Source organism: Indicator indicator, chromosome 2 (genome assembly GCF_027791375.1).
Source record: "Indicator indicator isolate 239-I01 chromosome 2, UM_Iind_1.1, whole genome shotgun sequence".
NCBI classification, from domain to species: Eukaryota; Metazoa; Chordata; class Aves; order Piciformes; family Indicatoridae; genus Indicator; species Indicator indicator.
Genome location: NC_072011.1, coordinates 51,855,389 through 51,877,594, shown reverse-complemented (window position 1 = coordinate 51,877,594; position 22,206 = coordinate 51,855,389). Strand labels below are relative to the sequence as shown.

The following is a 22,206-nucleotide window of genomic DNA, read 5'->3' as shown; positions in this document are numbered from 1 at the left end:
TACTGCCGGGGCGGCTGCCAGTGATCCCCAGGTCGCCACAGGCTTCCCCGTTGCCTAGCAGTGCGGTGAGGTCGGAGCTCAGCGGCTGTTCATGGCTAGCTGCCCGCTGCCCAATGCCAACAGCCACCAGCTCCCCCCGGACTACGCCTCCCAGCAGCCCCCGCGCGGCTATGGCGAGAACGCGAGGCGGAGGCGGGAAGCACTCGCGGGCGGGTGGGGGGTCCCGGCGCCTGCGTGGCCCTGTGCCGGCAGGGAGGCTGGGCTCGGTCTCTGTCACTGTCCTGTGCGGTGCGGCTGGGCTGTTTCCCGGCCCCCGCGGTGGCCGCTCCCCGCTGCAGATGCTATGCTAAGACCAGAGGTGTCCGCATCCTACCAAGAGGTACGGGCAGGACGGGGGAGGCTGGGGCAGGGCTTGTGGGTGGCGGGCCGCAGGGGTCGGAGCAGTCCCCCGGGCGGCGATGCCCGACGCGGGGCGTGCTAAGTATTTATGCTCAACGCTGTCAATGCCGTCAGCTCAGTTGGGCTCTGGCTCTGCGGCTCGGCGAGGTAGGGCGCGTCGTTGCCGGGGGCGGGGAGCTCTGTCGAAGCGGGTCGACTGCAGTGCGAAGCCCTCCGTGGCGTAATTTGCGCCCTGTGGCCCGTCTGCAGCTGTTGAAACGCGGCCGAACCGGGTGAGCCTGACCGTATGGCCGTGTGCCTTCACCTGCCTGGTGCTGCCCCAAGACCTCCTTACAGGCATGTCAGCTTGCATGCCCTCTCAACAAAAAGAAATGGGTGTTTTGGATGCACTTAATTTCAGGATTTACCTTTCAGCATGGCTGAAATGATCTGCAGCAGATGAAGTGTTATGAGCTAGGTACAGCTGGCGGGTGAGCTCTGTAACTGTGGCTTTCCTAAACAAGGAGATGTTCTGTCGGGCGTGAGAAGGGACTCTGGTACCAGAGCTCTCGGATACGGAACTGAAGGCCGCGTTATCATCCTGCCAAGAGCCCCTAGTTTGCATATCAATGTACAGGCTCGAGCAACCGGAATTCTTCGCTCCTGCCTATCTCTCCACAACCTATTTGTGCCAAGGTCAACAGCAGTATAGCCTTGCAACCGGGCACTTTGTGTCTCGCAGGCCAAAGGAATGCAGATATTTGCCTTCCTTTGCATGTGATGGGTAGTTTGGGGTTCCGTATTAATACTTTCTAATTTAGTTTAGTGCTGTCTGTTTAGTTTCACCTTCTGTTTTTTGGTTTTTTTTTTTGTGTGTGTGTGCTGGGCTAAAAGGCACTGGAAGGTTATAAATCAGTGGACCAGCAAAAGGCCTGTATGGACAAGTTCTCCTTGTATTTAAGAGTGTTTTATCCAGTAGGAAGATTTTTATCCTGTGATTATCAAGATGAAATTAATTCACATGAGAGCTTGTATGTAGGGGAAGTACTTGAGAGAGTTAATGAAGTTTCATTGATTCCTGAAGTACGGACTGGACTATGTGTGTCACATTTCCATCTTATATATCACACACTGCTGACACTACTCTGTATGTTTGGGATTGTCCCAAACTCTGTGTTTTAAGTCTAGATGGTGTGAACTGCAGCAGCTGTGTTTCCTTCCCTTCTCTGGCACCTGGGGCACTCTGTGATGCTTCTGCCCCTAGCAGGGATGCTTAGATATCTGGAGTTTCCTTTTCTGAGTTTCTTTTTGACTAGTGCTTTTCTCTGTGCAGCTGGATCGCAGGCAGGCTCCTACAGCTGTTTCTCACTCAGCTGTATGTGCTGAGCCCAGAGAAATGCTGAAAAAAAAGGTCTGTTTTGTGCCCTTCCTGCTCTCCATATCCTATCCTATCTCTGCATTGTGTGGCAAGCGTAACTGCCCAGCAAGTGTTCCTTCTCCGCTAGCACCATTGTTCACTCTATAAAAAATAAGATGTAGGAAGAGCTGGCCTATGAGGGTGAACACTGTTGGCATACATCAGATTCACTGTTGTCATTTGCCTTGATTTGGGGATTCTGTCAAGCCTGAAGAAGCTAGAACTGGCTGTTGTGCAGTAATGCTGTCCTGATTTCCCAGTCGTTAGGAGACTGTAGCTCAGTATGTCTGTGAATTGTTGGGTTTATAGGTCTGTACTTTGTAGAGACAGTGTGCTGCGTGCTGTACATGGAAAATGTGGAAGCTGAGCCATGAACAACTCTTGGTAGCTTTAGTGGATTTCTGCAGCTTCACCTCTTACGTCAGGAGTTCAGGGTTTGTGGTAAAATTAGTTGGTTTTAGGGGGTCTTAATGCATCAGCTCAACCTACTTACTGCACCTGAGGCAATATTAGCTCTCCTGCTTTTGACTACCCAGGTCCTTCATTGGTTTTATGTGTGGAAAGCTTATGAAACTGGCTGCCTTGTTAGCAGGGATAAGGAAAAGTAGCTGCATATTAACTTTTTTTTCTGTTTCTAAGGAGTGGTGAAAGGTGAAATTTTCTTAGTTTTTCTTCTATGTGTTGAAGAGTCACCATAGGTCCTCTTGAGAGGATAAGAGATGTTGCATAGTGTCTTTGTTTAAACTTGTGTTGGGATCTCCTTGCTGTCAGGAACAGAACTTGCTTACTCTCTACATAATCTCAGTCAATGAGGTGTCCACACTTGGGGAACCGTGGTTAAACCAGAGGAGTGTGAGAGTCAGCTGAGAAACTTCAGTGATTTTGTAACTTACATTACATTTTTTGGATCATCTCTAGAATAAGGAATTTGCATGGGTATAATTTAATCTGTCTGCTGATTTAGTTTAACATCTGCAAGAGTTTCAGTGAACATTCTTCTTGTGTTAGTATAGCTTATTTTGGGTCAGGTAAACTAATAGAACTGGTGTATTTCTATTATCTTCATAAAATAAAATTATCTTCATTTGGGCCCTGGTAAGCCTCCTGCAAATGAGCTGAGTGCAGCCTGTTAGTTACCTGTTTGTCATGCTTCACACCATGGAAAATCATGCTTTATTTATGTGGAAAGCATTTAAAAACAACTAGGTAACTGCTTTTAACTTGCTTTGCATGGTGGAATGGAATACAGAAATACAGGAGGAAGTGATGGAGACTTTATGTCAGACTTTGAAGATGTAAAATGAGTGGAGTCTTTCCTAATAAGTGCAAATGATGATCTATTAATGGTATAATCATTATTTCAATACTGAATTAAAGTTGAGTGAAATAAAAGCACTTCCTTATGGATACATGCACATTACCGTTGAGTAAGCTGGGGTGTAAAGTTCAATGGCATTCAGTATAGCTGCTGCATTAACTGTGCTCCTGTTTTGCTTGAAATAGGAACAAAGCTAATCTCCCTTACCTGATTAGGTAGGTGATGCTGTGTTTAGCTTAGACAGTTACTGTGCAACACACGATGTGCTACAAACTTACGTTCCAGTTTGCTTTGCTGTAATTTGTGTGCCAGTCATATACCTACCACACAAGAAATTTGGAAAACATACAGGAGCTAGGTGTGTATATATATATAGTCTAATGCTTTACAGTCTTCGTGATGCTTACCTGATGAGACAAGCTTCTGACTTTGACCAAAGTGTTTTGGCAGCGTAGGCCCAGAGCTCTGTACAGCAAAACAAGAAAACATCTGGTCACTGTTGCTTCTTTTACAAGCAATGGAAGAATAGTATGTACAGTGAGCACAAATAAGTACCAGAAATGTACAGATGTTTGATGTCTTCTAATGACCCACCTACCTATGTGTCTGAGACTGCATTTGAGTTACTTGCCCTAATGCCTCTCAAAATGCAACTCCCTCTTTTTGCACCTCTTTATTAAGAAATGCTAATGCTCAGTTTGATGGTATGTGCTATGGTTTGTTTATGCCAAAACATATGTTCTTGAGTGAAGGAACTAAATTCCTGCTTGTTTCTGAGGGCATTGTCCTAATTGGGGGTTTAAAGTGAGCTGAAGCTGCCAGGGAAACAATTACTTTGATCTTGAAATAAAAGGTGATGTTATTGTTGCAGCAGTAGGATAGAAGTGGGTTAAATTTAATGTGCTGTCTTTCTCATTTTACAGCATGCAAGTTATTTTTTTAGACGTAGGTCTACATAAATGTGGCTCTTGTCCTGTGAACAAGTGGAAGAGGTGTTGGTGCTCTTGGGCTGGGGCATGTTTTTGTGTGTTTGGTTAGTTGGGGCCTCTCTTATTTGTACCATTCCAGCAATTGCAATTTGAAAGCATATTTGGAAATTGAACCACTGTTTTAACTACACAGCTGAGTGAAGATGTGGAGCGAGTATCTGAAAACCAAACAGACCAGAGAGGAGGAGATATGGAAGTTCATGAAGATGCCAGCTCTGTTATTTTACCAGGTGAGAACTACTGACCCAGAAATTACCAGTGTTAAGTACTTGATGCTTCTGTGTGTGGGTTTGGTTGTTTCCAGTCTTTAATTGCAATTCTGAAAGCAAACAAAACACTAGATTACTTATTTTGGGGAATAAGTACTGTTGGAAAGCCAAGGAGCATTTCCATGAATTAAGAGCATTTCTTTGTCATGAACCCTGCTCAATCAATGAAGATTTAAGCAGATCTGGTTCTGAGATATGTCATCTTCCATTATGTTGTGTGGTCCCTGAGTTCCAGTGTTTGTAATGGCAGTGGATTGCAGCAAAGTTTGTATCAGATGTACACAAGCAAGATCAACAGATGTGCTTTTAAAGAGACTGGAGTTAGACAGTTCAGACCTGGTTTTGGAGGGTGCAGGGCAGCGTTAGCTGGCCTTATTGAAGCTCAGGTGTAGGCATTAAGATAATCCAACCTGAAATGAGTGCTGTCTAAATGCTCTACAGCTGTTCAAACCATACTTGTTTCAGTAGTGCAATTTTATATCCTAATTTCCTTGGTTGCCATCTCCTGGCATATAACCTGGGAACATGTGCATGACCATGGACTTTTGTAAGAGGTTGTGTTCAATAGGATTTATTAGTAGGGTAGTGTTTGCTGTGGCAAGGAACAACTGCCAAACCATGCTGTTAGAGTTGAAGGGCAGAGTCTGGCATGGCCTGGGAAGGTCTGACTCATTAAGTTACACCACACAGAAAAGTCAGTGCAAAATGTGCCCATTTATCTCCTTTCCTATGCTGGATTTGAATGCCCCTTTTGTGTGTTCAGCTGTATGTTGCTCACAATCCAAACATGATGTGTGTCTCACCTACATGAGTACATGAACTTTTTCCGTGAAATAGTGCCCTAAAAATCGGCAAATGCAAGGAGTGTGGCTGTGTACAAGTTAGTGTAAAGACAGTCAGAGAATAAGCTTTGAAGACAAGACGACTGTGAGAGAATTGGGTTGGTCTTTTTCTAGCTGTAATTGGAAGAATCTTTTTTTGAAACTTTATGTATTATGCACAATGACTTGCAAACTGGAGTCCAAAAATGAGAGGGAAACCTTGTGACTGCTACCAGGGTGGAGGTGCAATGCAAATAGCTGGTTTAGAGCATTAGAATATTAAATCTCTCTGCTGCTGCAGATGCTGAATGGGGGGGCGGGGAGGAGGGAAGAAGTTGTTTTTTTTCCTGGAGGAAAGAATGACTGTCAACAGACTTTTTTTCTTATAAACTTTGAACTTAGTTTCTGAGTTGTTCTTCTTGAAAACAAACCTTGTTTCCTGCCTGCTGTGTCCTTAAGCAGGGTGCCAAGTTCAACATGTGAACAAGAGGCACAACCTTTGGATGATTAGACCTCATGCTTGGACAAAAAGCATCAGACTGGTCATCAAAACCAGCAATAGTTGTGGGGTTTTAAGTCTCAGACTCAGCTTGATTTAACTTTCCTCTCAAGTGATTGATCATTAAATGCATACCTAAATTCAGCCCAAATACCTGTATTTTAAAGGCCTAATTCATATTCTGTTTGGTTCCAGATAGTGAACTGGGTACCACTGCCCCTTCTTTGCGTTTCAGCAAGACTTGCCTAAAGAATGTTTTTTCAGTAATTCTCCTGTTTATTTATCTGCTGCTCATGGCTGTAGCTGTGTTCCTTGTCTACCAAACCATCAGTGACTTCAGGGAGAAGCTTAACCACCCAGTGATGTCTGTCTCTTACAAGGAAGTGTCCTTGTATGATGCACCTGGTAAGAGTGGTAACAAACAAAATGGGTTAAGTTTTGTTCACATTTGTCTTCAGTTTTAAAGTTTTAGTGTTGATTGTTTGGGGCTCAGATGAATATAATGCTTTGACACAGATCTTTCACTTCCTCTTTTCTTAACCTATGTTGTGTTGACTTTGCACAGAAGTGTTAATGTTGTCTGAGGGATTTTGGGAACCTTCATGCCAATAACATGAATGACAGTAGCTGTGGAACGTTATGCCACAGTTGATAAACAAGAAGTGTTTTCAAACTCTAGAATGAGTTCCCTTTTAGGAAAGGAAGATAGTTCCAAATGGAAATGTTTCCCAAACAGTATGATTGGAACAGGGTTTGAACATAGAATATACATCATTACCTCAGTGCTGCACTGGACAGTAAGATGATGAATTTCTCAAACCAATCACAAAATAAACACAATGCCACTTTCTACTTGTATTCTGCATTGTTTACAACTCGGTGTTACATCAGTAGGCGATGAGAATGTGATGTGACTGCAAGGAATGATGTTGGCATAAAAATGCAGTTTGGCATCAGAAAACTGTGTTGCAGTTTGCTGGAGGGATTATGCTGCAGAAGCATTTATGAATAATGGGTTCTATCATTTTTTTTTTTTAATTATGCAGTAACCATTCATAAATAGAGCTGTGGCAGCAAACACAGTGGTTATTTTAGAAATAACCACTCGAGTAATTGTGGCTGAAAGGTGTTTCAAGCTGTTGACATACTCCTCTAGTTGCCCTTCTCTATGGTCACTTAGGCTCTGCTTTGTAAGTAGGCCTTTATGTAGGACCATATGGATCTTGTTTTCATGTGAACTTTTCATACAGCTACAGGAGTAAAATACCATTTAAAGAAGCAGAGCAATATGCATATAAATCCCAGAGTATTGTCAGGAATCCCTGTCAGATCAGACAGCCTAAATTAATACAGCCCTTCACTTCATTGCACCATTAAAGTGATGAGATGGCAAGTTGCAAGCATGGAGCTCTGAAGAAAAGGCTAGAGCATTTTTAGCTTGATGCATGCTGACTGCTTTGACATTTCATGTTTTGGTGGACAGGTCATCTCAGTTGTGCAAGTTAACCATATCTAATAAATCATAATTTTTTTTGGTAGTTGGTCTAGATTATCTTCAAGCAAGCTTGTTTCCAATAATTAAATGTGGCATATGTGGCTTAATAAGATGTTTGGGTCTTTTATTTTGCTAGCCTTCCACAGCTGAGGTTCTTCTAGTGCATGTTATGGGACTGAAATGGTAGGTTTATGATGTATATGAATTTCCATACAGATGAATTATTAGCAACAGTTAGTACTTGTTTGATGACTTTGATTTTTTTGTCACTATATTGTATTCAGTGAGCAGAAAATGCTCCATATTCTGAATAGCATCTTTTCACTTTTATTAATCACCCTGTGATCTTTGAACTGTTGTGTATCCTACATTCATTATTTCCAATTAAAATTTGACATGTTAAATGATAGTATCTGGGAACGTGTACATGCTGAAGCACTCTGTGTCCCATTTCACTTCAGTTGTCTCCTAACTTACTTTAAATCTACTTTTCATTGGGGTGGGAGGGACCGTTGTATTAGCTGCTGGCCTGTGAGAAGACCAGGGAAAGTTACTTTCTGTGAACCTTGAATTGTAGCAAAGTATGATCCCTGACTGTTTTGTGGGAATTTTGTCCTTATCAGGACAAGCTGGCACTTTTGCCCTGCTTCAGAAAAATGCTGAAGCACGTGGTTTAATTTGATTATTTTGCTGGATCTTGAGGATAGCTCAGTATCCTGTGGGATTAAATGACAAAAATCCATGTACTTGGGAAAGAAATTGGTTCTCTTCAATGTTTTGTCTCCCAAAACAGGTATTGCCTTTTACCCAGGCAAGGCTCGGCTCCTTAGCTGCAAGCATCATTACTATGATCACATTCCACCTCTGATAAATCCAGGTCAGCCCGGAGACATTGAGTGCACCACTCAGAGAATCAACTACACAGATCCTTTTACAAATCAAACTATGGTAATAATAGTAATAGCACAAAGCTTATTGTGTAGGCATTTTCTGTTCATAATGGTATTTGAAAGTAAAAATACTTAGTAAGTGCTGCAAAAAAATCCTTGCTTCTATCTTTTCCCAAGCCATCTGTCCTTTTGTTTTCAGAAGTGTAAGAGAGCTCAGTCTGTATGTACATGTGTTATGGAAGACCAGCTGTCACGTGGGTGCGTGCAGCAGGAAAACCTGAATGGGACACATTTCTACAATGAAATTCTCACTTCATTCTGCTCTTAAATGAACTGGCAAGCATATTCCTTGGCATAGTATATCTAGCTTTGATTGAAAGCAGTAGCAGTTATTCCATTGAAACAGGATAGCTGATCTCTTTTTGTATGTTTGCTGGTAATTACATACTAATTTTGTCACACTTGGAAAAATCTTAACTGGGCACCAAGCATTTCATTACACTGAAATGCTCTAAGTCTATAAGATGGGTACAATGAGTGCCAGTGTCTTAAACTGCCCTTTAAAATGCAAGGAATCTAGCTTCTGTGTAAATAAATCTTAAAAAAATAAGGTATTAAATACTATCACCTGAATCTAAATTGATTGCTTTTATTGTTTTTAAGGAAACTTAACTGAGAATAAACAAACTTTCTAGGTACCTGTATGGTGAGCTTTTTTCCTCTTCATGCTTTGCCTTTTGACTAGTCAGCATGTCCTCCTGGGAAGCAGCTCCTTAGTACATTTGAAAGTAATACTCTGAGTGCAAGACTAATGTAATTTCTGCCACTAGCATGCTCTTTTTGCATGCTTTAACAAAGAACCTCCATTTTATGCTGTATGGTAGATTTGTTTAGAAGCTTGCTGTTTCAATAGGTCATGGCCTTGCAACAGAACGGAGAGAACCATGTAGAGAGCCCTGTTCAAACTGGCTGGGTCCATTTGCAGGCTGCAGCTTGCTGTGCCATACAAGGCTTGCACTACTTGAACTTGTATTACTCCTGCTAACACCTTTTCCTGTGGCTTTTTTGTTGTGTTTTTTGTTTGGTTGGTTGTTTTTTTGTTTGTTTTTTCTTTCAGCAGCTCACTTGAGGTGCTGGGGGCTGTTCCTGTTTCTCAGGGATGTTATCCACTTCACACTCCACCTTAACTTGTTGCGTATGAAGTGCTGAAAGTTCGTAGACTTTATTGCTCAAGACAGTTTTGATTGTCCTGCAGAATGCAGGTGGCAGGGCCTTGGCTGGTAATAATTCCACATGAACCCAAAGGACTGTGATAGGACTAAAGCAGATTTCTTAGTAGAACAGTAAATTTTGGTGTTAAGACTTAATTTTTAAACTAGAAGGAGGCATTCAATTTGCGTTCTTGTTAGATGTTTTAGTAGATGTAAACTTAATAGCAGCCAAGCAAATCTTGGTGTATGTTAGGTTTGTAGAGAGTATTGGTGACAGATGGCAAATTCATGAACATCAAATGAGGATTCCTTTGCTACTCTCACTACCCCTATGTTTGCTTGCAGAAGTATGCTTTGGTTGTCCAAGGCCCTCGTGATGTGAAGAAAAAGGAACTAGTGTTTCTGCAGTTTCATTTAAATGGAACAGACCAAGATTTTAGTGCCATTGATTACCTTCTATTTTCTTCTTTCCAAGAATTCATCAATAGGTATGTAAAGGGATGAGTCTGTAACTGCACTGAACTCACTACAGCAATACAAGTGAAAGTAAGGTGGTTTTTTAGAAAATAATTCATACAGGTTTATATGCTCTTTTTTTTTCTTTAAATATGTTACATTGATATTCTTTCATGTGATTTTGTTGAAAGATTAACTCTATTTCTTTGTACTACTACCTTCATGTAAGTTTCCACAGACTGATGTATTTTCATAGATGGGATTTTCAAAACTGCTTTGTATTAGTTTGACATTGGTGCTGCTGGACTGATCAACCACCTTCTGACTTTAACAGGAATGAAATCCTGTCTTGAACGTTCTCAAAAGTCCTGCTCTTTTTCCCACCTTGTGAGAACTCAAGTTCTGTTCTTCCCTCTGTGATCCAGATTAAAAGATAGACAAGAGGTATTAGTCACAGTGAGACCTAATGGAAAGCCTTAAGTTGGTAAGTTAAGTTAGATGCTCAGTGAAAAAGGGACAGGGAATAAAGGCTCTATGCAGAAGAAAATTAGGGGAGGCAGGGCAAGAGAAATAATGTTTTATCGTAACAAATCATTCTTGGAGGCTTGCACGTGATCATATTGGTGCTTTTCAGATGGAGTCAAGACCAGAAACGTTCAGTCACTGTACCTCAGGGTGGCTAAAGACCAATTTTTTGCATTTACAAAGCATTTCTGCTTCAGTGAAGGAAAACTCCTTAAGTCGTTAAGTGCTTTCTCTAATGTTCCAGGTATTTTAGGCATTGACATTTTATAGTGAGAAAATAAAAGTAGTGATGTAGAAGATGCTATTTGTTCCTTCTGTGTTGGTTGTTCTTGGGTTTTGTGGCTTGTGGTGCATACAGTGGGGCTGATCCAGCAAGGTGCATGGCTGTTTCTGTACTGTAGGACAGAAGCACTGTCTGAGGCCATCACTTGTGAAACCCAGAGCAGAGGGCACAGCTGTGGTGCATCTAGTTCCTGGCTCTTTGCAGAACGAGCCAGCTTACCCAGACACAACTTGGTCCGTGCATACTCAAGTCTTGGAAGCCACAAGCCATTTCAGAGAGCTGTTTCTTCCCAAGTTAAAACATGTATGTTCTACTTAAATTGGTAGTTTTTCTGCAAGCAAGCTGCAAATCTGCTTGCTGTTGTCCCAAACACGTGTGCCACGTACTGTGCAAAAGCAGGTTAGATGTCCAAAACAGCAATAAGTAGTACTGCAGAGGACCTGGTTTCAATACTGTGGTTCTGTCAGTGAAGGTGAATCAGTTAGAAACATCTTATGCTGCTTGGGAAAAACCTGGGTTACAATCTCCTGCTTCTGGGTTTGCCAGGTCAAATTGGTTAGATGGCAGAATTGATCCCAGAAGAGGTGGACAAGTGTTGCTTTGTTCATAGAGAAGCTGCCTTGTCTCAGTGTTGGAAGGACTGGAATTAAAGCTGGGAGAGTGAAGGCTGAGCCTGTTTGAAGCAAAGTGAAAAGGTGGGAAATGGTGGCATCTGTTCAGAGGTGCATCTTCTGTGCCTGTTTGCAGGAGGCAGTGGAAATGCAAATTGAAATTGTTTTTGAACTAATCCAGATAGTGGTAACATTGACAAAGACATGTAGGCCTTTAATCTGAGCAGTAAATGATCCACATGGCTAGGTAAGATACAATAAGAGAACTGGTTGTGCACAGGAGGCCAGTAATGTCTCTTCTGTAGCATCCTCCAAAGTTTGCATGGCTTCTTTTTCTCAGTGCTGTGGATTGCTGTCCTGGCATACAGGGCACAAACTGGACAGGCTCAGGGCAGGTTGAAAGTTTATGGTTTTTCCTGAGTGCATATGTGGAAAGTACTTGTGCTGTCCAGTTTCCAGCAGAAGAGGAAATAATTTTTTTTCCTGGTTCATCAGCAGATGCTAAATTTAGTTGATGGGAAATGGGGACCAAGATATCTGTAGACACTGTTGTGTGTCCTTCCGTACAGCCTCTAGAAACTTCAACTCATGGCTCCAGTTAAACTCCTTTTCCTCACTTGGTTATGAAAGCCTGTTATTGCACTATGCCCAGCAATTCATGTTGAATGTTACCAAAGATACTGAGGTACATGCTAAAACTCATGAGATACCATACCATGCCATGGATGCAAAGAGTTTAGATTAGGCTGGCCAGAAAGACTCTGTAAAACGTATGTGTAGGTTATTCCCTCACCTTAAATCACAATCCACACCCCCTTGAAACTGGTGAGAGACCTGCTGTATCCATAGCAGTTTCTATGTATCTGGAGAGTGGTATCTTGAAAGGGTTTTCTTGAGGCTTAGCAAGTGGTGAGGATTCAAGTGAGGTCCAGTTGCTTTTGTCAAGGGTTTTATTCCCTGCAGCTTTTCTGTTAATGTTGGATCGACAGACTGTATGAAACTGGCACTGCTTGCTGGTTTTGTTCTGGCCTTCACAGAACACTGCTGACTTGTGTGCTATTGCTGGCCAGTGAATTGGAGGGTTACTGCCACTGGCTTTTTCTTCTTCTTTCTTTTAGACAGTGGCTGCTGCTGGCTGTACTACATTAATTGGAGGGAAGGAAGAAAATAATGAAACCCTTGAAAATTACAACAAAAGTGTAGCTAGAAATACCATTTTCTTTCCAGAACTGTCATTAGTATAATATGTGGGTTTATAAAGAAAATGCTCTGAACATATATCACTGACAAAACTACTGTTAGTGTGACATGTAAAATCATTTACAGTTGAGGGAAATGATGAATGCCAGTCTGAACAGATCAGCAGTTATTTAAGGGTTTAAACAGAGCTCCAAGTTTACATCTCTGGTCTGGGTTGCTGTGTGTCTAACATGGAAGGGTTGAGATTTTTGGTACCACACCATCTGACTCTCTATTAGATCCCATGGCTGTCTGAGAGTCCTCATCTAGGGAAGAGCTAAAGTAATAAACATAAACTGGTTCTGACCCATCTGTTCTTTGGGCTCTTACTGTTGTGTTGGAATCAGCTGGTGGGATGTCATGAGCTCCCTCTGGCAAATAAGGGTTGGCCCATAGAGATTGGTGTTAGAATGATCCACTGCAGCTCTATAGCCCAGTCCAGAATTAGATTAACAACTCCACAGTTGGGACAAACAGAATCTCTTGTGGTCTGATGTTGATCAGTCTGTCTTAGGGCACTGGGCTCCCTTGTTAGGAGTTTGAGCTGTTGATGGTTACCACAGAGCGTTGCCTAAGAGTCTTGTAGTTCGCCTCTTGCACCTCTCTTTCTCTCCTGAGTTTTAGGAATTTTTGCATGATCTTGAGGTACCATTAATATCCTGGGAGAGCCTGGTGCAGAATATTCCAGGAATCTTACTATACATCTCATGGGTAATGTAATAGGTAGAAGAACTTACCAAACTAAAAAACACAACCAACCAAAAAAAAAAAAAAAAAGGCAGCTTTTGCAGGTTGTCTGTGTTTTAGGGCAATTGCCTGGAGAATTGCTCTTCAGGGTAAAATCCCATGCCTATCTTGTCTTCACTTAGTGTGTGGTTTTTAAGCTGCATTATTTGTCCATTGCTATCATTTGTGTAAAGCTTGTTCCCTTCTGCTCTGCTCCCCCCACCTCTACCCTCTTCTTTTTTTTTTCCTTACTCTGTAGCAGTGGTCTGGATTGTGGGCACAGGCAAGGAGATATCTTCTCAGATCACTTCTCCACAGTTTCTCCTAAGTTATTATTAATCTTTACTTTTCAAGCCTACAATTACTGTTGAATACAAAATATACTATTGCCGTCTGCTTACCATGTAAGTTGTGGCTGAAACGTTCAGCTCTGTGTCATAACTTCCTGCCTCAATTTTCCATGTTGGCTGGAAAGCTTTTCTAGGATGCTGTATATAGCCAGGCATTAGGCATGTGACTGACTGGCAGAGTGCTAATTATATATATTCCTCTGAGTGGCAAAGCACTGTGTTCTTCCGTACTGTCCCATCGACTGCTGCTGTCCGTGCATGCTGAAGGGAAGAAACCATTCTCAGATTAGGTCTCCCCGTGCCATTGATTTGTACAGTGAGGAGCAGACAGGCCATGGACTTTGTTCTTACACTTCACCCATGTTTTCCTTGTGGAGGTTAGGAAGATGCACTGCCATTCTGTTGGCATCACTAAACAAGCACCTAATGTTACGAATAGATGACTTGCTAAAACGCTCTTGGAATATCTTAGGTCTTGTTGGGTAGCCAAGCATGTTAGCTTTTCTTCCTGGAAGTGTTTCTCCTCTCTGTTTGCATGCACCACGGAGTTTTGTGTTTGAGCTCATCACCTGAAGCTCTGACTTGAGAGCAATGGCTTTGCTGGGTTTTGCCTTCTCACAAACATGTGCATATTAAGCCTGAGCAGGCAGTGTAGTACAGAGTGGCCATCAGTATCATACTCTTTTTATCAGTGCCAGCTTTTGCTGCCATGTAGCATCTTGGTTTGTAAGGAGAGAAGCCCTGATTCAGAAAATTAAGAGGACAGGAAAAATGCAAATTCAGTTCATGCTGACACAGGACAAACCTTCCTGATTGGTTTGTTCTCTGGGACAAGAGCTTGCTTCAGCTTTGTTTTCCTCTTTACTTCTTTGCATCTTTCTCCTGAAAGACCAAAATACTTTAACCTTCCAATAGACCTAGCCATGCGTAGCCTCTGCCACACAAAGTACATTCATGAATGTAGTCCAAATCAAAACCCTTTCCCTTGTCTGAAGGACTAGCATGCCCTGACATACTTCTGCAACCTAAAGGCTACCTTTAGTGAAAATCAGCAGTCTGTGCTTCAGTGATTCACGACTCATCACAGTAGCTTACTCCATTTCAAATGAAACCTTGTTGAAAAAGCAGATGCAGAGCCAGGCTTATTTCATAGAGATGACATGAAAGTGGCTAAAATCATAGTGCTGAGGACCTTCGGATAAATAGCACAGTTAATTCACACTATCCTGGAGCAGTTGGTAGAGAAAAGTTGCTTAGAGCTACTTCTTCAGTATTTCACACAGAATCACAGAAACATTCATGTTGGAAAAGACCCTTGGGATCATCAAGTCCAACCAATAACCCTATTCTGCAAAGTTCACCCCTAAACTATATCCCCAAGTGTAGGAGATTGTCCAGACTCAGGACACAGACTCAATATTTAAAATCCTGCTCAGCCAGAGTCAAGACACAGGCCCAATATGAGTTCAGAATCTTGGCTCTACACCCAAGCATTACATCTAAACAACCTTTAAACACGTCCAGGGTTGGTGACTCAACCACCAACCTGGGCAGCCTATTCCAATGCTTGACCACTCTTTCTGTGAGAAAATTTTTCTTAATGTCCAGTCTAAACCTACACGGTTGCAGTTTGAGGCTGTTCCCTCTTATTCTGTTGCTAATCACCTGGTAGTTTTAGCGAGTGATGAGGTCTCCCCTCAGCCTCTTCTTTTTCAGATTAAACAGTTCCAGCTCATTCAGTCACTCTTCATAACATTTATTGTCCAGGCCCTTCACCAGCTTCGCTGCCCTCCTCTGCAGTGCCGAGTACAAGGGGACAATCACCTCCCAACTCCTGCAGCATGGGGGATATTGGAAGCCTCTGGTCATGATATTAAAAGACAAAGCAGTCCTCTTCTGGGGTTACAAATACCTGTGATAACATTTCCAAAATGATAGCAATACACTGAATGTGTATTTCAAACCATTTAAAGTAAGTCTGCATTGCAACCAGTTTAGCTGCATCCCAGAAACTGGGCGAAGCAGGCTGCCCTGCCTCAAGGCTGTTTGTCCCGTCTCTTGCTTCCTACTATTATGGTGAATAGTTTCCTGGGTTCCTGGCTCTGCTCCTGTCCCAGAGGTGACAGATGAGCAGAACAAAGCTCCCCTGTAAGGCAGAACAGTCCCAAGGGCAGGCAGAACACCAGGGAAGTCTTCAGCACTTAAGAAGACACGAGTACAAGTGCTGCCATTAATCAAAACATCACTGCACACAGTGTTTTAGACACACTGAATTTTAGTGGTTGAAACATAAAAGGAATTGTGAACATATTTTTCAGTGCCTGTAGGTCTGAGTTCCTCTGACCTGCAGTGCTTGGATACGACTCTGAGTTTGGTCAGTAATGGTATTTTTCCTTTAGTCCAGAAAAAGCAGAATTCATGAAGGACTGTGAAAGTTCATACTCCAGCTGGAAGTTTTCAGGAGGTTTTCGAACTTGGGTCAAGATGTCCTTGGTGAAAACAAAAGAAGAAGATGGTAGTGAGACCGTTGAATTCAAACAAGAGGTAAAAAAAAAAAAAAACACAACACAACAAAAAAAGTACCCAGGAAGAGTGTTTGGGGACCTTTTAGTTTATTTAGAACTAGTTACTGCCACGGTTTTAATAACCACCAACAGAATCAGTTCTTGGGGCAAACAGCAGTATGAGCTGGGTGAAGGGTAGGTGGGTTGGTTGGTTGAGTGAAACATCAGGAGCTTTGTTTATGCTGCTTGCACTGAGCAGTTTTGGCTGTACAGTTACTTGCATTCTTTCTTAATATGGAGAGATTCTATAACAGCATAAATGTCTTGATGGTGCTCAGTTGTTGGTATATGGCCTTGTGACACATCTCAGGAAAACACCTCCTAATAGGAAGATCAGAAAATCCAGACCTTGAATGTGTTATCAGTGACAGCTGTAGTCTGAGGTAAGGGTCCAGAGAGCACCATAGGCTATTAACAGAACTACCTTTAGTTCAGGCTGGGGAAGAGTTGCCAAAGGAATTGTTGAAATAATGGCTAATACTGGAAAGAGGTCTGGTTTAGGTGACCACAAGGGCTCATGTTAGGATGAAAGAGGTAAATATAAGCCTTGTATCCTTTGTAGCATTCTCATGTCTGCTTTTTGTTTAGGTTTGGGATTTTCAGCTGGGGAGTATCCTTAGAAACATGGAGTAACTCCCTGCATCATGTAAAACTAGAAAATGTGCAGGTGGAAGATGCAAACTTTGCAGGAAATTTTTTTTTTTGGAGTTTATTATCTTGCTCCCAGTGTTGGTTGAAGTGTCTCATCAGTGGTGAGAAATGGAAATTTTGAATGTGTTTTGCAGAGACTATGCTTTCTCTTAGTCCAATTTGTGGAGATCAAAATGAAGCCGAAGCTTAATTTCTCCTATCTTCAGTTCTCACAGTTAGGGCATTATGTGGCAAAGCCTTAACAGAGCTGTAACTGTGAGGTGGGTACCCTTCCTGCTCCACTGGAGGAGGGCAGAAGGTAAACCTCACAGTCCTGCAAGTCCCAAACGAATTGCCTTAGTGTGGAGGAAAGAATTCATCAGTCAGCTGCTGCCCCATAAGTGCTAACAGCAGTTGTCTGTCTGTCCTTCATCACCTCCAGCTCTGTGTTGCTTGCCATTTGGTACTTAACAAGTGCAGGATTTTTTAAAATCCTCCTTTGTGTGCCAAAGTCTAACAGTGTGTCAAAGTGGGAACAAAAGACTGACTCAAACTCGTAAAAAGCTGATCTTTTTGTGAGCATAAACATCTTTTTAATTCATCAGTTATGGACTCTCTGATCATCTGGGTAGGTAAACACTGTGTGGGTTGCTTATGGTTTTTTTGGTCTTGTTTTGGGGGTGGGGGTTTTTTGTTTGTTTTGTGGGTTGGTTTGTTGGGGTGGTTTGTTTTTTTTAACGAAACCTAGGAAATAGGAATCAGTAAAAATGTGAATTTTGGGTTTCAGATCCCCATCAGTAATACAGTAGAAGCTGAAATAGTTCAGACATAAATAGCACTTGCTTTATTTGACAGTACAACATCTGCTCAGCTGGCATAAGGGAAGGCCATTAGCTTTTCAGGTCTAAAATTGGGGGGGTGACATACCAGAGAGATGAATACAAATATTAGATAGCACAGTCTGTTAGTCTGCCGAATAGCTCTGTAGTCATGACTTTGTCTTTTCTTCCTTTCCCGTTGCCTTCATTTAGCTTTGTGTACAGTTTGTTTCCTGGTGTGTGATTTTCTTGAGTGAGCATAGTTGGGGTGATGGTACACTGCAATCAGTAAACAAGCTGTAGAAATAAAGGGTATGTCTGCAGCAAAGGTGTTTGACCTACATAGTGTTCAAGCTTCTGCTTCTATGTGTTTGCAACCTAAAATCTGGCCAGGGCAGGGTGTGTGGCTTTATGAAGTTTGACAGAAATCTTGAAGTATTTGTAAAGAAACTAAGTCATGCTTGGTGGGAGGGTTTTGTAGTAGTCATCCCTCATACAATAAAAAGGTTTGTAAGACTGGTTAGGGACTTCCAGTTTGGCTCTACCTGGAACAACAGGCTCCTAACATACAGAGAGGGCAGTTCCATCCATCTGTCTTGTTCCTGTCACAATCCTGAAATGAAGTTACAGTACTGCTGGATTCATTCAGTACAGCCTTAAACTTGTGTAGGAAGAGCAGCAGTACTCCCTTATGCACACACCAAGATGTAAGCACCCCTTTGAGGGTTGGAGCAGGGAGAAGTCTGTCCCTCCCTTGGTCAGCTCTAACTGGTATGCTTCCCTATTAAGCGTCCGGTTCCTGAGAAGTTTACATTGTCTCCTAGCAGCAGGGGAGACAAACTGTGATGTTGCTGTCTGTGAACAAACCTGCTGTAGTTCCGCTGTGGGATGGGGATTTGTGTTACAAAACACCCTAATTGTTTTTCTGAGGCCTGATTGTGGTTCTTAAGACTGTGGTTTCATATGGCTGTTAACACTGATCTGGTATCCAAAACTGTACCCTGGTGGAATTATGCTAAAGTGCTCTGCCAGTCAGGGCTAGTTTCAAATACTAACCTAGTTAAGGAGCAGTATTGGGAAGCATGGTTTTAATTGTCAACAGCTAGGCTTCTTTCCCTTCTGTTTTCATTCTGCATATTCTAGTTTATGCTACAACTGATACTTAAAAAAAAAAAGATAAAAAATTCTTCCTGCCACCATTGTGTAGTTCTCTGGTGAATAAAAGTAATCTAGTGTTCATTTATGAGAACTTTCTAAATGATGTATTACTCCAAGGAAATGAATCCTTATAAATTAAATTTCCCTTCTTGGAAGGGAAAAATTATGTAATAAAATAAAGGCCCTGGCTCCCAGTGTAAAAATGGTATTGCAGTGTTTTACTAAGTGAGAAACAGGAAAAAAGTATGGACATGAGACAGATGGAGGAAACTGCTCTTTCCATATTTTGGAAGCCTGTTGTTCCAGGTAGAGGAAGGCTGAATTGGAAGTCCTCACAGAGTCTGCTGGTTTCACCATCTTACAAGCCTCTTGGATGCACAGAAGTCTCACTACACCAAAGAAAATAACCTGCACTTGGGGGTTTTTCCCTTCTCCCCAGACTAGCGTGGTGAACTATATTGACCAGAGAACTAAAACAAGAAGTGACCAGCTGTTTTTTGTGGTATTTGAATGGAAAGATCCTTTTATACAGACTGTTCAAGACGTGAGTAAGATGCTAGTCCCTTTTTGCATTGTGTTCTGACTGTACATGCTTGTGATGTATCCCTGTGTTCTAGCAAAGTGTACCTTCAGGTCAGGTCAGAACTTCTTGCTTAAATAATTGTGCTTAGAGAAACTGATTTAATGATTTTTATTAATAGACAAGAAACCTAGACTTAAATCAGAATAACAAAAATAGCCTAGTGTATTTTTTTAATCTTAGCAGAACAGAATTTGGTGCTGCATTCAAATGCACTTAAAAACATTTTAAAATGTTGCTCATTCTGCTGCAGCTAGAGGTGTATGGTGTGCCAGACAGGACCATGATCAGTCCCAAGAATGCTTACAAGGTGTGCACTGCACGTGCATGTGCCTTGAGCAGGTGAGCTTGTCTTCCTAGTGTTCTAGGGCAGGTGGTCAGATGCATTTGTCCTCCACAGAAAAATGTGGGATGGCAAAGTGTGCAGAGACAATCTGTTTAAAATTCGGCATTTAAAATGGCTCATCAGCAAAATCCACAGAGTTCTTGTTTTCTCACCCAAAACCAGTGTGTGAATGCAGACCCTGCAGGACAGGGTCCTGCTGTCCTGTCTGTGTTAGGGCCAGACACCCTCTTTCAAGTGCAGGCACCTTGGTGCCTTGAAAGCCCAGTCCTGTGCCTTGCTCCTCTGGCTCCCCTCTGCCAGAGGGGTTTGCACCTCTGCCATCCCAGAGCTGAAAGCTGCCCCTGATCCCATAGATAGGGATTTGTTTCCACTTGCTGAAGAGGCCATAGGTCATGGGCACTGTCAAAGCAGCACTGCTGCTTTCAGGAAGCTGAACAAGCTTGAGTTGGTGAAAGTAAGGCTGCACTCGTGCTGTCAGAGCTGCAGACTTCATGGCAAATCCCAAAGCTGTGTGCTGCTTTTGCTGCCTAAGCCTAGCTCTGCTCGCTTCATTTGAGATCCCAGAAGTCATCCTTGTGCCTAGAGGTGCAAGGAGAATTGCCAACTATAAATAAATGTCACTACTCTTGAACCAAATGTAGTTAAAAATAGAAATATAAAATACTTCTTGTAGGTCTGCAGAAACAGTTGCTGCTGTCAAAATGTGGTTTAGCATTCCAGTGCTGTCCTGTTAAAGCTTTCCAGTAGTTGCTTTTAACTTTGGCTTCTTGAAGATCTTTACTGTGAATGCTTATTTTTGAAAATCTTTATAGATTAAATTTATTATTTAATCTTAAAGTAAGCAATTTAACCGTATCTCTAAAGTCTTAAAAAATTCTGTTCCACAATAGTCTAAAATGAATTTAGCAGTTACTGCAGTGTGGAAGCATCAGTAAACGCACAGTGCAAGGTAGGTATGTGAAGTCACTCCAGGCCACCTTTGCAGGGTAAAGGAATATGCTGCAAAAATCTTGTCTGAAAAATGGAGTTGTTGTTGAATAGGTGATTATTGCCCTCACCCCATTCACCTATATTATCTTTAATCTCTTTCAGATAATCACAGCAAATCCCTGGAACATGATTGCTCTTCTTTGTGGTATCTTTTTGGCTCTGTTTAAGGCAGCAGACTTTGCTAAGTTAAGTGTTAAGTGGATGATCAAAATCCGAAAGAGACATCTGAAGAGGAGAAGTCAAGCAATGAACCACATCAGCTGAGATGGCCTTTTAACTGTTCATAGCAGGAGGGATAGAGAATAACTGGAACACACTTCCATCAGCAATTAACTATGCAAACCAGGTATGTTTTCTTCAGGAAAAAAGGACAGCTGGAGGAACAGCCTCGTGAACTTCTGGCCTTTGAACTTCAGAAAGCAGCTAACTCTAGGACAGGTCTAACAAACTCATGCTTTTCTATTCCAAATTTAACAAGCTTACCTCAATTTTTGGCGACACCAAGGGAGAAAGAGAAAATTCACTAGTGTTCAGAAAATCAACATCATAGTAGTTGAGTTCTCAAACAATGAACAGCATTTGAATGCTTCTTGGAACAGGAGACCATGTAACTTCTGCATGAGCAGTGACCTGCATCTGCTGCTATAACACAGTGACTTCCTTGACAAGTTTAGTGGAAGGTAAAGCTCTCAACAAAACTGTCTGGCCTCCCCTCTCCACAGCATGTGTTAAATAAGAATACACTGGAATTCTATTAGGTGTCATTGTTGATTTAAAGTATATTGACTTTAATATTAAATACTTCTATTAAGATACTGTGTACATTGTTTGGATATGAGAGCAGGTGGTTCCAGATGAAGATTAAGTTAACAAAAGTCAGGACAACTGAAAGCAAACTCAAACAACTCAATACTTGGGCATCTGAGCTGATGGAGTTCAAAATCTGTCTCAGGCTGTTGCTCTTCCCTCCAGTCTTTGCTAAGGAAGTGAGAAAGTCTTTTTTCAGCGTGATTCTCTGTTACAGAGAATGTCTGCTCAGTCACTGTGCTGTGGGGGTGCAGTCTTCTAAGTCTTTTATGAGTCCAGCCACCACAACCTAGTGAGGCATCTACAGGGCAGCAGTGCACCACTGCATCTTTGCTCTGAAGGCTTTGTGGCAAGGGAAGGAATATGCCAAGTCATATTTTGCTTCTACCATCCTCTGCTAATGAAGTGCTAATACAGTAGTAAGCATAACTAAAGTACCTCCTCATTCTTTCTTTTACCTTCTTAGGAGGCATTTTGAATAAAATTGACTACTTTCAGCTGATTTCCAGAGGAAATCAAGGCATTGCATTGACCAAGGACAGCTTTGAACAGGGGAGCATCAACTCTATGGAATAAGAACAACAAAACAGTCACATCAGGTGCAGGCGTGAAGGCAACCCACAGGTTCTCCTGTGTCCAGGGAGGTTACAGCTTACCCCTCACTTGCAATTAGTGCTCTTACCTCTTCCTCAGGGCTTGTGTTGGGGCTTCAAGTAGCTTGTAATTTGATTGCTACAATAAGAGGCAACTTGATCACACTCTTCTAGGAAACAGAATGTTTGGGTGCGTGAAGAGGTGGTGTTCAGTCAACACTTCATGCTCAGTGTTTTGTAGTG

At 42.1% G+C, this 22,206-nt stretch overlaps 1 protein-coding gene across 1 annotated transcript; it reads left to right on the top strand.

The window, feature by feature from the left end:
• The first annotated feature begins 343 nt into the window (after positions 1–343).
• On the top strand, positions 344–21,077 carry PACC1 (proton activated chloride channel 1). Its single transcript, XM_054395588.1, has 8 exons — positions 344–379; positions 4,236–4,332; positions 5,887–6,096; positions 7,980–8,134; positions 9,633–9,775; positions 15,877–16,021; positions 19,087–19,191; positions 20,666–21,077. Exons 1-8 carry the CDS (start codon positions 344–346, stop codon positions 20,825–20,827), a joined length of 1,053 nt encoding a protein of 350 aa, XP_054251563.1. The 3' UTR covers positions 20,828–21,077.
• The last annotated feature ends 1,129 nt before the right edge of the window (positions 21,078–22,206 follow it).

Excerpts from the sequence above, each read along its gene's own strand:
- PACC1 (XM_054395588.1), top strand. The coding sequence starts at position 344 with ATGCTAAGACCAGAGGTGTCCGCATCCTACCAAGAG. Across the intron at positions 4,333-5,886 it reads CAGCTCTGTTATTTTACCAG|ATAGTGAACTGGGTACCACT; the intron begins GTGAGAACTACT and ends GTTTGGTTCCAG. Across the intron at positions 6,097-7,979 it reads GTCCTTGTATGATGCACCTG|GTATTGCCTTTTACCCAGGC; the intron begins GTAAGAGTGGTA and ends CTCCCAAAACAG.